We start from the raw sequence: 13,590 nt of genomic DNA on the forward strand, positions 1-13,590 counted from the left end.
CTCCTCGGCCTCCTTTCTCCCAGCTTCCCCTCCCAGGGCGCACTGAATCTACTCCTTTAGGCTGTCTTCCAGCCGTCGCCCTTGGGTCCCGGGGGCTTTCCAGAGTGAAATCGAAGGTGAAAGAAACAAGAGGACAGGAGGCTGGTAGGAGGAGCCTCCAGGCCGGGGAGGGTGGGAGGAGCCTCCAGCCCGAGGGGCAGGGTAGGAGGAGCCTTCCGGGAGGATCTGGGTGGAGAAAGGGGCTGGGCCAAGCCGGGATGGAGGGTTGGTCACGCAGGCGCGGGGGGCCGCGTCGAGAACCCCGCGCGGGAGCTTCTGGAGTCTCCAGCCACCGCTTCTCACTTCATTGGAGAAGGGAGCTGGGGCTGGGGCTGGGGCCGGGAGGGAGCTAATAAACATTGAATGTGCAGCAGCCGCCTTGGCGGCCGGAGTCCGCCCGAGCGACACCGGAGCAGTGCGCCCGGGAGGCGGCGAGGGGAGGCGGTTCGCCTTGTCCCTCCCACCCGCGCCTCTTTCTCTCTCTTCCTCCAGCTGGTCCCAGAGCCCGGCTTAGTCCGGTCCCTCTGCCCCCATCCCGCACCCTTCAACCTCCTCCGAGTCCCACTCCTCACCTAGGACGCCCCAAACTGCCATGGGTTAGGGTGGGGATCGCGACCCGCGCGAAAGACCAGCCCTGCGCTTCCGCCGGGGGACGCGGAGCCCAAACGCCGCTCACCGCTTGCGGGCGCCGGGCATGGGGAGTGTGGTGTGAGCCCGCACCCGGGGAGGACGCAGGAGCTGCGGAGCCGGGCGCGAGGAGGAGGAGAGGAGTCGTGGATTGGAAGGACCCGAGGGAGGGAGGGTGGGGAAGCGAGGGAAAAGTGAAGCTGGGAGGAGAAGGCGGCGGAAGGTGGAGATTGATGCTTCTGTTTTTTGTTGCCGCTGCTGCCCTCGCGCTGGGAGCCGAGCCGGAGGGAAGGCGGTGGAGAGATGATTGCAGAGTTGGTGAGCAGCGCTCTGGGGCTCGCCTTGTATCTCAACACCCTGAGTGCGGATTTCTGCTATGATGACAGGTAAGGGGCCGAGAGGAGGGGGCGACGGGCTGCAGGGGGCACACTCCGCGGTGGCTCTGAAGCTTCCCTCTTTAAGGCTCAAAGTGCGTCTTGGAGGAACTGGTTCAGCACCTGATGGTTTAGGCGACACGTAAACATTAACACCTAAATGAAACACCGGGGACGTGAGGCGCGCTGGGCGGGCCGAGGGAGTTTCCGCTCCTAGTTTGCAGCAGGTTCTCTCCCTTGCTTCTCGGCTGTTGGCAGACGCTTGAGTTTCTTAGCGGAAATCCCGGCAATTTGGGAAACTGTTTAATGAACGTATTAAATTAAAGTCTTAGGTATTCCTTGATGCAACAAAGCACATTAAGTGATTTTACGTCTGGTTGGGAGGAAGCCTCTCCTCGATCCCTGATAGATCCTCCCTGTCCCGTTTCCTTTTATTGATGGGACATTTTTATTTCCCGAAGTTAAAACACACGTTTGATAGTTGCCAAAATTGTGAAAAGGGAGATCGTTCTCTGCTTTAACTTTCTCTTTTAACGTGTATAGACTTTTACTTTGAGCCAAAATAATGCTGCTGATGGTCTCTCCCGCCGCCCTAGCCTCCTTCACCAATCCATTGGGCAGCACTTTATAAAAGCCTCGGCTTTCTCATTTCTGTTTGGGAGTTGTACATTAGACGTTAGTGGTTCTTTTGTACTAATTGGAGAAGAAGACGCCCCTAGAGACTGAAGTTGTCTTCTGCACTTAGGTTAGTTTGGGTGGCTAATGAGACCTGAACTGTGTTGTCAAAGAAACTGCATCGATTTCTGGAAAATGTCACCGTTGTGTTGGTGTCTCTACCTATCTTTTAAACGTTATTAGTGTTCAGAAAGTGATGAAAAGCCCCTATATCCATTAGGGAAAATTCCAATTTGTGTCCTTCCGGTGTCTTAATCTGATTACAATTAAAACAGATGCATAATTAAAATATATTAGGGATAACAGCACGCCTGGCTAAACTTATTAACCGTCCTGGGGTGTTTCATGCTCCATTGAAATTAAACCATCCAAAAAGTGAGCACAGATTTACTTTGACAGCTTTTCAGCAGCCTCTCTGGGCTATGGAAAGTGAATGGATCCCCAGGGTTAGGGCGAGGCAGTGAGAGCACTTAAGCAAAGTGGTTGACAGTGAGGGGAGGTGAAGGCAGAATCTTCTTCTCGTCGTAATTAGCCACATTCTGTATTCTCTGGTGTGCCCATTCTCCTGCTAAAAGCATCTTCACATCTCTGTTAAGAAATCACCTGATAATAGGTGCCAGAACATCCAGCAAACCCGTCTTAATGCATTTTATGTAGTGCCTACCAGAGGCTAGTTGATAGGGAACCACTGTTAGACATACATTTTTTCTTAACTTTTACGCAGCATACTGATTTTAGCAACTACACAGCATGCTCTGAGAAATGGTCTGTAGGAGTGAGGTAAATTTCTGTTCTCTCCAATTTTGTGTAATGGTGCACCTGCTATTTCTAGCATATTCGTGGAAAAAGCCCTTGTTTCCAAAGATGGGTGACTTTTCACTAAAACCAGCTTGGGTCAGTGTGGGCAGTTACTGGCTCTGTTGGGGGCAGTTTGAATAGTAAGCATTTAAACCAAGAATATAGAGTTTATTAAAAAAAAGAAACTTACTATAATAATGCAACTTGTTATAGAACACGATGATAAATCAAGTATTCCTATTGTATGCCCTGGTTCATTGCTGTCTAATCCTTAAGAAAATACACATCAGAAGAAGCCATTCTTTAAAAATTAAAGTTAAATTTGGATATGCATTTTTCTATAGGTATAATTGTTCTGTGCTCTTGAGTCATCAGAAGTGTTAGGACTGGACTTTGTAACTTGGAAGAATGGTGTGAGTGTGATGATAAATTAGTTGTGCTTTGATGGTTGGCAGTTGTAAGTTTTTCAGATGCAATAGTCTAATGGAGTGTTAAAATTCGTGACTTCTATCTTGTAGCTACATAGGTGAATTTAGTATGATTATTTGCCCATATGATTTTATTGATAGCATGCTCAGTATGATGTCTAGATAGTATATATTGATAAAATATTGAGGGCCTATAAGTGTGAATTATACTTTACTACAATTTGAAAAGTGTATTTTACACTGATTTCTTAGCAGAACTACATATGCCATCACATATTCTTAGAATGTGAAATCTTAAGAGCAGCAAACTTTGTTTTTATGTATCCTAGAAATTATGAGACACATAAATAGGAGCACTGAACTTATTTGTTGTATGCACAGCCTGTTCAAGTGATTCGTTGTGAAGTTACACTATAAATTGTGGCTTTTCTGATATATTTTCTATCTAACTACTGTAACTCACTGGTGTGTGAAGGGGGAGGAAAGCTGGGGAGCCAAGTGTAAACTGTAGGATGATGATAATTTGTTTATTTCCACTACTACATTTCAGATGCAAAGATTCATGTTTAAAACATTGCTTAAACTAGACCTGTGGATTCTGCTGCCCTCCAGGAACTTTTGTGAAATACAGTTCTGTAAGGAGAGGCCAGTGCCAGAAGTGAAGGGAGAAGCACTCAAGGGAGATGGCTGTTATTCCAGACTTGCTTAACTAAATCATTATTGCTGTGGTACTTCTCAAAGTTATCATTTCTTTTAAATATAGTGATCGTTTACTTTATAAACTATATATAATTTCTTTCCATGTTTGATGTAGCTTGGTTGAAATTAAATGGTAACATGAAACTTTCTTATAGCACAATCAATTTCTCTATGGTAAAATTTAATATTTTACAAGTGTTTCTGTGCTAAATTTAAGAATATGCCTCTGATGTGATGAAACAAACAGTGGAGGAGAAGAATTCACGGTATCTGATGAAAAAGGGTATGTGGTTTCAGCTTCATCCTCCCTCCCCTTGCTTTCAATCTAGTATTGAATCTTAAGTTGTGGTTAGAGGAAAATTGAAATTAACAATATGCAGTCTTTGCCAAATTTTAAGTTATGTTGTATGTGATTCCTTAAAGGATTTTCTCTTATTTTCTGGAGAAATTTGGTGTTTAGGTCAGTGGTAAAACTTCTCTGACCCAAAATTCTCTGCATTCTTATGCATTTGTTGAGGATGACATGGCATCACTTTTTTCTTATCCTTTTTAATAATACTGTTACGAGTTTCTTATGGAGATAACACCATGAGAGGAGTCAGTTTACTTCAAAGCAGACAAAGGTAAACAAACCATAACTGTTCTAAACTTTAGAAGTCCGATTTCACTTAGCACATATCTTCTAATTGGTGACATGCCCTTTTTATACATAGACAAGTAAATAAGATAATGCAACTTTTACATGCTTTAAATTCTCATATGAGTAAAATAATTTATTAGTTTGCAAAGATAATTTGCAGGTTTGGAAGTAGAAAATATATTTGCGACTCCTCTGAAAATTTATTTTCTAATTGCCCATTTTGCATTTGTTAAACTCAACCAGAATCATTAATGTTACCTGTAGATCTCTTAGCTATTCCACTGTGCAGTAATTTTTTGAAACTTGGAGAAACAACTACACAGCAGAAGTTTCTACTATGGAATTAAAATTACATCAAGCTCTTAATAATTCACTCCTAGTTAGCTTTTCATTTGGGTATAAATGGAAATCTCAGTTTTTATAAACACATGAGTTAATTTTTTCTTTATAATGATTTTGATTAATATTATTTAAAATGAAGGAATGGAATTTAAGTATATTAACAATTTTTTTAAAACCTGCATTCTTTCTAAAGATATTGAACTATTATTTCTGCTTGATCTTTTAATGTTATTGTTAGTTTGGGTTTTTTGACCTGGTATGATAGGAATCCCTCGTGAAATAATCACTCTGTTAACTTATCTTTAAAAAGTTCTCTCTAATAGACTTGCCTTTGACCAATCTGAGATTGTTATCTTAAGATTCCAGCATGTGTAACTACTGAAGGCAGGCCTGGTATTTAGTAAAAAGTATGTTTAGAAAGAATTACTATATAATTAAGTAAGGGAGAAGCTCTCTTTGTATCAGTGGTTGTCTTATCAAGTGATTATTATAAGAAGCCACTGTATACAGAAGTATGGTCTTACTCTTCAGTTTCCTTCCCAGTTTTCACTGGAATACAAGTTAGAGTTTATAAATTATTTTAGGTGGCATTTTATTTTCTAACTACGTTTTGATTGTTTAAACAAACCTATTTGGAAAAAGTTCATTTTGCTGTTTTGAATAAGTATATCTCATCAATAAATTAAAATTAGGTGAAGTCAGTATGAACCGCTTTACCTCCATTGAGCCTGTCACATGATGTTTATCATAGTAATTGACCCACATACACGCATTGAATGGACATGTGCAAATGCCACAGGGAAAATTGCCATCTGTCTCTTAGTTGTTTTCATACACACATACACACACACATACATGCACGATTATTACGTTTACATTGGTGATTCTATGGGCTGTTGTTTTGTCATCTGCACTTAGTTCTTCAGTGCTAATGTGCCCCTGTTGTTAATACTGAATTCTCTTCTGCTATAATTTTGAAATAGCAACAACCTTTTGCATTCCAGCATGCATTAGGAGCATAGTTTGACTTTCTAACAGTTTTGTTGCTGCTCAGCACACTAAAAGCACTTTTCAAAAAAATGCCTCTGGTGGTACAACTGTCTTTCGTAGGCTAAAGGTACGTTGTCTCTAAAGCAGGAACCTTTGTAATATTAGGAAAGGATGAAGTTTACCCTTAAGGCTCTTTGAAAAATCTGTGGCTGACAAACCTACTTTCTTATAACTTTATTATACTCATCTAAAGTGCTTTTAACACAGCAACTTTCATCTGTTAACCTTTCTGGTTCTCTCTTAGGAGCAGAGTATTGTATCAGCTTTGGATACTTATTTTAATGGCTTCACAAAAGTGACAAGTGTGGCAGCCTCCAAGGAAAGGAATGGTGGGTTATTGAATGTAAAGACCTCTCCTCTATAAATAGCTGTCCTCATTTAGGAGCTCAGTTTTTTAAAAAAGTGGAGGGATATTTCAGCAGGACTGCATACCTTCAGTTTTTCATTGGGTGAAAAAGGCATAATATTTTGAATAATTGCTGGTGTAATTACATACAGTGCTAAATGTTTCTTTGAAGATATGATTTGTATGTGCTTTTGAGGAATAAACTTACATTCAATAATTCACAAATTATGAATATTACTACATATGAGTTTCTTTGTATATGTAGTGCATAGTACAACTACAGCACTGCTTACCTTGTTAACAAGCATCCCACAAAACATTGTGCATTCTTACCTGTACTTTAGCAGGTACTGTAAAGGGTTTGAATCTGAGAGTCTAATGATAGATCTATACAAATGCTGATAGGTTGACCTCTGGCAGGTGGAATTCCACTTGAATTTATCACTTGATTGTTACCTTTTAATTATTTTACTCATGTTTATTTTTATTGATACTCATATTTAAAAACTTTCATTGGGAGTCTGTTAGCTTCTTTTCCAAAACACTCACTCCTAAGATTCATGATTGGTACTTTGGCCTGGCCTTATTTTGGGTCTGTACTTACTGGTGCTTCATTCATACATGCAGAAGCTTTGGAATGCCTCTTCCAAATGTCTCTTTCTTACTTGTTCAGGACAGTCGTTTTTCTTGGATGTCTGAACTCTTTGAGTTGACTAGATTTGCCTCAACTTGTCATAGGGATTCAAGATTTTTGCCTCAGAGGTTTTTGGCCGTATTTTCAAGACAGGTCCAAAAAGATGCAGCTCTTCTAAATTTCTGTCTCACCCTCTTCCTCTCTTTTTCTCCTCTGTGTTTACCTTTCCAGTTACATTTGTCAGTTGTTTTGATACTCAAGGTTTCTAGAATAAAAGGTGTGGCCGGGCGCGGTGGCTCACGCCTGTAATCCTAGCACTTTGGGAGGCCGAGGCGGGTGGATCACGAGTTCAGGAGTTGGAGACCAGCCTGGCCAACGTGGTGAAACCTCGTCTCTACTAAAAATATAAAAATTAGCCAGGCGTGGTGGCGGGTGCCTGTAACCCCCGCTACTCAGGAGGCTGAAGCAGGAAAATCTCTTGAAACTGGAAGGCGGAGGTTGCAGTGAGCCAAGATCGCGCCACCATACTCCAGCCTGGTCAACAAGAGTGAAACTCCATCTCAAAAAAAAAAAAAAAAAAAAAGATGTAAATGTTTGCTTCAGTCTTTTAGAAGCATTTTGGGATTGGTTTTTTGGGTTTATAACTGACTTTTTTAAATACAGGTAAATGGGAAACAAGTAAACCTATCTGTGTAAACCAGAGAATTTTGAAAGAGGCAGGAGGACTGAAATGATTGTTTTCAAGATTCCACATTAAAAGTTGATAGCATTTTTTAGAGTAGTTTATTTTGTTTAAGGACATTTCATAAGTTCCATTAATTTGAAAAGCTAGAGATAATCGTTTTAAAGATGAGATAGAGAGGTTTTGATTTATTCATGTCTAAAAAAATTATATGGAAAAAAGGTGAGAATTGAAAATATGAACCCTGGATTTAGATTCCATTTTATTGTGGAATTAAATGGAATTAAAGATATATTTACTTTCCTTGAAGGTTATTCCTGTACCACATTGCTTGAGGGCAGTGCCACTGTATCCGTTTTAGAAGTACCTTAGTGTTTGGCAGAGGATATGCTATTTGCTTATGATGATTCGATAAAGCTTTTGTTTCTTAATTTCTTTGCTGGTGCATTTTGTGATGTTGCAGTGAGACATGGTATGAAGTGTGGCACAGCATGTAGTTATAGTCAGGATGACTGGCTAAATTACATGATTTCTGAAATGAAACACACATTAGTGCCCTTGGAATAGCAGCTGTGTGCTAGGTATTATCAAATAAAATGTTTCTGTGAGGTCTTTGTCTTTGATGATTAATCATCATTTTTGTGAAATTTATTATAAAAGTATTATTATTCCACAGGAGATTTAAGTTAAAAAAAAAAAACTGGTTCACTGTAGCCATGTGATCATAATTTGTTTAATTAGGAAACTGTATAAAAAATTGCCTTGCGGTAATGGAATTGATTGAGATTTGAAACTGAAAAATTCACGACTTTTGATAATGAAAGTGCCTTTTTCCTAATTGTGATTCCAGAGATTATTGATTTCCTTAGAAGTAGAAAATTTTGACTGTACCAGCCTAGGAATTCTCACTTGACATCATTTAGAAGTATTTTAACTTCAAAGGATGTGTTATTTGCTGAAGAGTGGCCACTGGGGCGCAATATGGCTCTTGACATTTTGAACAGCGTTAAATGATGGGACTGAAGTATTTCAAACAGCCATGTTTCAACATTGTTTAAAAATCTGGTGGGAAGAATGGCAGTCCATATAACCCTGCATACTTGGAATTCTTTGGTTATTAATTTGAAGTGCAGTTCACAAGTTTATTTCTTACCTAATAAGTTTTTAAGGTGAATAATGCTCATAAAATTTTTACAGCTGTGTCTTATGAAATTCTGTTTCCTTTTTTTGGTTGCTTATATGTATTCTATAAAGACACTGAAAGGATGCAAACTATTCTCTTGCTTTTTTTGTTTTTATGTTAATCTGTTAGGTCATAGATCTGTGTTAAGATCATTGTTATAAAGCATATTGTTATTGAGTTCTGTTGTAAACCCAAAATTATAAAACTGGTCTTTGAGAGAGGTAGATAAGTCAAAATACTTTGTGAAAAGTAAACATCTTGTTTTTGTTAATTTCCAATTTGTTCCACAATGAAAGCATGTCTACTCAGTTTTCTTTTCTGTTAGTTGTGTCTCTTGGATTAAATGTGAGTCAATAAACTCTGGAGTAAGGCCGCTCCAGAGGGAACCCAAGGACTTACTGGTTGTCAGTGCATGTAGAAGTGACATCCCTGCAAATTGTGTCCTCTGCGGGGGGTGCTTTAGGTGGTGGCTATAGAGATTACATTCATAGGCTTGACTGCTTTTCTGTTTGGGGAGGACACTTGTCATTACAGAACCATTCCGAAGAAGGGGTTCTCAAAGTGGGGCTGGCAGCTGAAATTAGCCTATAGTGGTTCCTCTGGGACATTTCTCATGGTTTTGTACATTGGTTTTTGGCTACTTCTGCATTCCTATCTTCAGCTTTAAGAAACTAGGCCTGCTGCCTTCAGTTGTAAAATGCCTCAAGGTAAAATAGTTGGGTTCAAATGTTTTTTCAAGTATATTTCCTTTAGAACAAGTTCCTCCTCTCCTGCCCCAAATAATTAACTATACAACTGTTCTCCCAAAGCAATGGAAAAGATCTCATTTTGACAAAGCAAGCTGTTTATGACAAATTTTCCAACTAGAAATTTGCAGAAGAAAAGTTCTCAAATGATGAAGAAGCTTAATCAGGCAAAAAGACATTTTTATTTGCAGAAATAGGCCCTTTAGAGGGAGGCAATTATTTATAGCTGATAGGAAAAACTGGTATACCTGAATTCGTTTGGTAAACTTCATTTAAAATAGGAAGGTTATTCTTGTTATTCTAGTGAAAGAAAAAAAATATGGTACTGAATTATGTTACAGATTTATATTAAAGAAACAAAGTTTTATACATTAAACCACTCTTACAGGGATATATACTGATTTAACTAAAGAAAATGAATTTGAGATTTAATAAAAATCTTTTAACGATACCAGTGTGCAGCTTGAAATCAACTATAGTGTACCATGAATATCTATTTAAAATACCCAGTTTAAATGACCACATTAAGATTGCTTCCTTTCACCTCTGTATTTAAGTTTGAATTTACTTTTTTTCTTTTATAAACAGTGGTGTTTTTTGGCTTTTGTTCCATATTGAACAGAGGATGAAATCAGTATTTCAAAACCTCTTGTATGTCATCAGGATAAATAGTGTAGTATTTCTAGGAGGGAATTATTGGTTGGCCACTTTTCAATACACTCCTGGCATGATGTTGAGGATGCCTGTGGCTGGCAAGGAGTTTTAGACCTGGCCCTCTGATAACTTGCCTCACTGCTTTCATATGGACAATTGACTTTTTAAAAGTCTTTTTAAGTGCAGTTCAAATTCAAATTCCCAGTTTTTTGGAGCTAGAAGCATCTCCCTAAAGGGATGCTGAGATGGCTTCTTGCCAGCTCTCTTTCTACATACATACATACATACGTACATATATATCATATATATATATATATGTTTCTATTAATAGATCAGTGCTACGCTAACTTCAGCCTCTGTGGGAAACACATACGGACTTCTTAAAAATGCAGATTTTGGCCGGGCGCAGTGGCTCATGCCTGTAATCCCAGTACTTTGGGAGTCCGAAGCAGGTGGATCATGAGGCCAGGAGATTGAGACCATCCTGGTCAACATGGTGAAACCCCGTCTCTACTAAAATACAAAAAATTAACTGGGCATGGTGACGCATCCCTGTAATCCCAGCTACTCAGGAGGCTGAGGCAGGGGAATCGCTTGAACCTGGTGGGCAGAGAATGCAGTAAGCCAAGATCGCGCCACTGCACTCCAGCCTGGTGATAGCCTGTCTCAAAAAAAAAAAAAAAAAGGAAAAAAAAAACAATGCAGGTTTTGCATTACTGTTATTCCCACATACAGCAGATACTGCAGATTCACTGACCACACTTAGGGTAATAAGGCTGTAGTTCATTTAAGTGTATTACAGATAAGCTATCTAAATTCCTGGATTAAAAATGGTTGAGTATAAGGTGTGCTTGTTATGGATATGACTTTAGCCAGTTTATTTAATCTATGTTTTATTTTTCTTATTTGTTCAACAACGGCATCTTTAAGTTGATCCTATGAGTTTGAGGTATTCAGATTTTGAAAAGATAGCTTGTTGAAATCCTAGGCGATGATCTCTATTTAAATAATCTGTCACCATCATATAAAACAATGTCATCTTCTTTGTAAGATGACTGTGGGGGCAGATATTGGATTCTCATTTTGACAAATAAACTGATACACAGTTGCCTAGGGCTTATGCTCGAGTAGGTACTGATGCCTAAATGGAGTCTCTAGAGTCAAGTGTCTTTATTGGTTTGTGCTTTTGTTGAACAACCCATTTTGAGGAAATTTGGTTTGCATTGCATGAAGACTTTATAGATTTCAGGCAAGCAGCAAAAATGAGGGTTTAGGCAGTTGAAAGTAGGAAAGATAAAAATGTGTTATTGATTATTATTAGTGACATTCAGGTACCAAGTGATGCTCTTCAGTGAAGGTATCTAAATAAGATTAGAAATGCTTCGGCCTGTATGACTTTTTAACCTGGTACACTTAAACCTTAGCTTTAAGGCACCTTGGAGGATTTCTGAATAGGTGAATGCACTATATCTGAAGTTTTAAAGTCCTGGTTAATAAAAACCTTTTTAAGGAACTTGTTGTAAAATGAGTTATACTTTTTCCTTTCTTTTTAAAATACTGTATGTACTGTGTAGTAGAGGCAGGGTTGTGAACGAATGCTGGACCAAGATAAAAGATTACAGTTTTAGTCTTGGAATACCACTCTACTAGCTAAGTACTTGAGCTGCTCAGCTCTCGTGAACTCAGTATTTTAATTGGTCAGGAAACAAAAATAATAATAGTAACTGTCAACCACAGAGTGAGACTCAAATGAAATAATATGATGAACGTTCTCTGTGGTTTTAAAAAGCTGCATGGTTATATACTTAGCTGTAGAGTGGTTGGACCAGGGGGCTGAATGACTTGGTTGATCACTGTACATTAAGTACAGCTGTCCCCGCTTATCCTTGGAAGATTTATTCCAAAACCCCCAGTGTATGCCTGAAACTGAGGACAGTACCAAACCCTGTATATAGTATAGTATGTTTTCCTCCATACATACATACCTATGATAAAGTTTAATTTATAATATAAAGTAGGCACAGTAAGAGATTAATAATAATAACTAATAACAAAACAGAACAGTTATAATATACAAGCACCACTACTCTTGTGCTTGGAGTCCATATTAAATAAAATAAAAGTCACTTGAACACAAGCACTGTGATACCTCGTCAATTGATCTGATTAACCGAGAGCTATTAAGTGATGAATGAGCGGGTAGTGTAGACTGTTGGATACACTGGACCAAAGGATGATTCACATCCAGGGTGGGATAGGGCAGGATGGCGTGCAGTTTCATCATGCTACTCAGAACAATGTGCCCTTTACAACTTATGAATTGTTTATTCCTGGAATTTTCCTTTTAATATTTTTGGACCATAGTTGACCATGGGTAGCTGAAACCATGGATAAGGGGGGACTACTGTATCTCACTCTCATCTCCCGTGAGAACAGAGCCATGCCCTACTTTGATGCTGTTGCTGACTTTTTCACTTGGAGTCTGTGGTTGAGCCCCTGCTATCTGAGCTACTATTGCATGGCCTGCTCCATCCCCCATACACCGTTTCTGCTTTTACTCCCTATCCACTCTTGTGGCCAGCAGTTTCCAGTCTCATTACAAAAGCAGTTTTTGTTCTCTTCTATTTCTTTTCTGTTGCTTTTCCTATGTTTCTAGTCATTGTACACGAAGGCTTATTTTGAATAGGCATTCTGGCCAATCTGAGTACTTCTTAGCTTCTGCGGAGTAAACCGACCAATTACAGTGCATCTGGTATAAATAGTCTTTGGTACTTTGGTTCTGCTTGGCAGAGCATATTGTTACTGGGTACTCATGGTCTCTCTCTTCATTGACGACCCTTTTTCTTTTTGGAATACGCTCATATTCAGAGTAGTTCTGGCAGTGTGGCGATTAGGAAAGCTGTTTGTCAGATGAGCTGCAGTTTTCCTGCACCGACGTGTTTGTGTCAATCAGTTTTGTATATCAAGAATTTGCAGTGAGTTTTGTTTAACACAGGTGCAGGGTGGCAACATGTAATAAATTAGCCTGGTGGTACATTTTGGGTAACAATTATAAAAAATGTCTTTCAGAGTTTTTCAAACAACAAGGAGGCAAAGAGTAAAGATCACAGAATTTTGGAATCAGAGGTCCAGTGATCTAATCCCAGAACTATTATAGCCAGCCCTCCACATACCTGGGTTCTGCATCCGTGGATTCAACCAACCATGGAATGACAATATTTGAAAAACAAAAATTGTGTCTGTACTGAACATGTACAGATTTTTTATTGTCATAATTTTCTAAATATAGGATGACTATATTTATATAGTACTTATATTGTATTAGGTATTGTAATCTAGAAATGATTTAAAGTATATGTATGGGAGGATGTGCATAGGTTATATGCAAATGTGATGCCATTTTATATAAGGTCCTTGAGCATTGTGGATTTTGGTATCTGAGAGAGGTCCTAGAACCAAGCTCCCCACTGATACCAAGGGGTGACTGTACGTGCTAATGGTGTTATTTTGATTGTGTTACTTAAACTCCTTTATCCTCTGTTCTCTCTTATATAGAATAAGAATAGCAATACCTACTTAATAGAGTTGTTGGGAGAATTTAATGAGATAAGTTATGTAAAGTACTTGGAACCATACTAGTGTCTAGGATACTTACTAAATATTTCTTTTAAAT

General features: G+C 39.0%; 1 protein-coding gene across 4 annotated transcripts in view; it reads left to right on the forward strand.

The window, feature by feature from the left end:
* Nucleotides 1–232: 232 nt before the first annotated feature.
* Nucleotides 233–13,590, forward strand: part of TMTC2 (transmembrane O-mannosyltransferase targeting cadherins 2) — a 446,884-nt gene continuing 433,526 nt past the window's right edge. For 3 of the 4 annotated variants that reach the window (XM_003811646.5, XM_034936298.3, XM_055095955.2), the window contains exon 1: nucleotides 233–1,052. In XM_003811646.5, the coding sequence (XP_003811694.3) occupies nucleotides 970–1,052 (83 nt within the window). In that variant the 5' untranslated portion in view covers nucleotides 233–969. The remainder of the gene's footprint in view (nucleotides 1,053–13,590) is intronic. The other variant, XM_034936299.3, reaches the window with a different exon arrangement.

This window comes from Pan paniscus, chromosome 10 (genome assembly GCF_029289425.2).
Source record: "Pan paniscus chromosome 10, NHGRI_mPanPan1-v2.0_pri, whole genome shotgun sequence".
Lineage (NCBI taxonomy): Eukaryota > Metazoa > Chordata > Mammalia > Primates > Hominidae > Pan > Pan paniscus.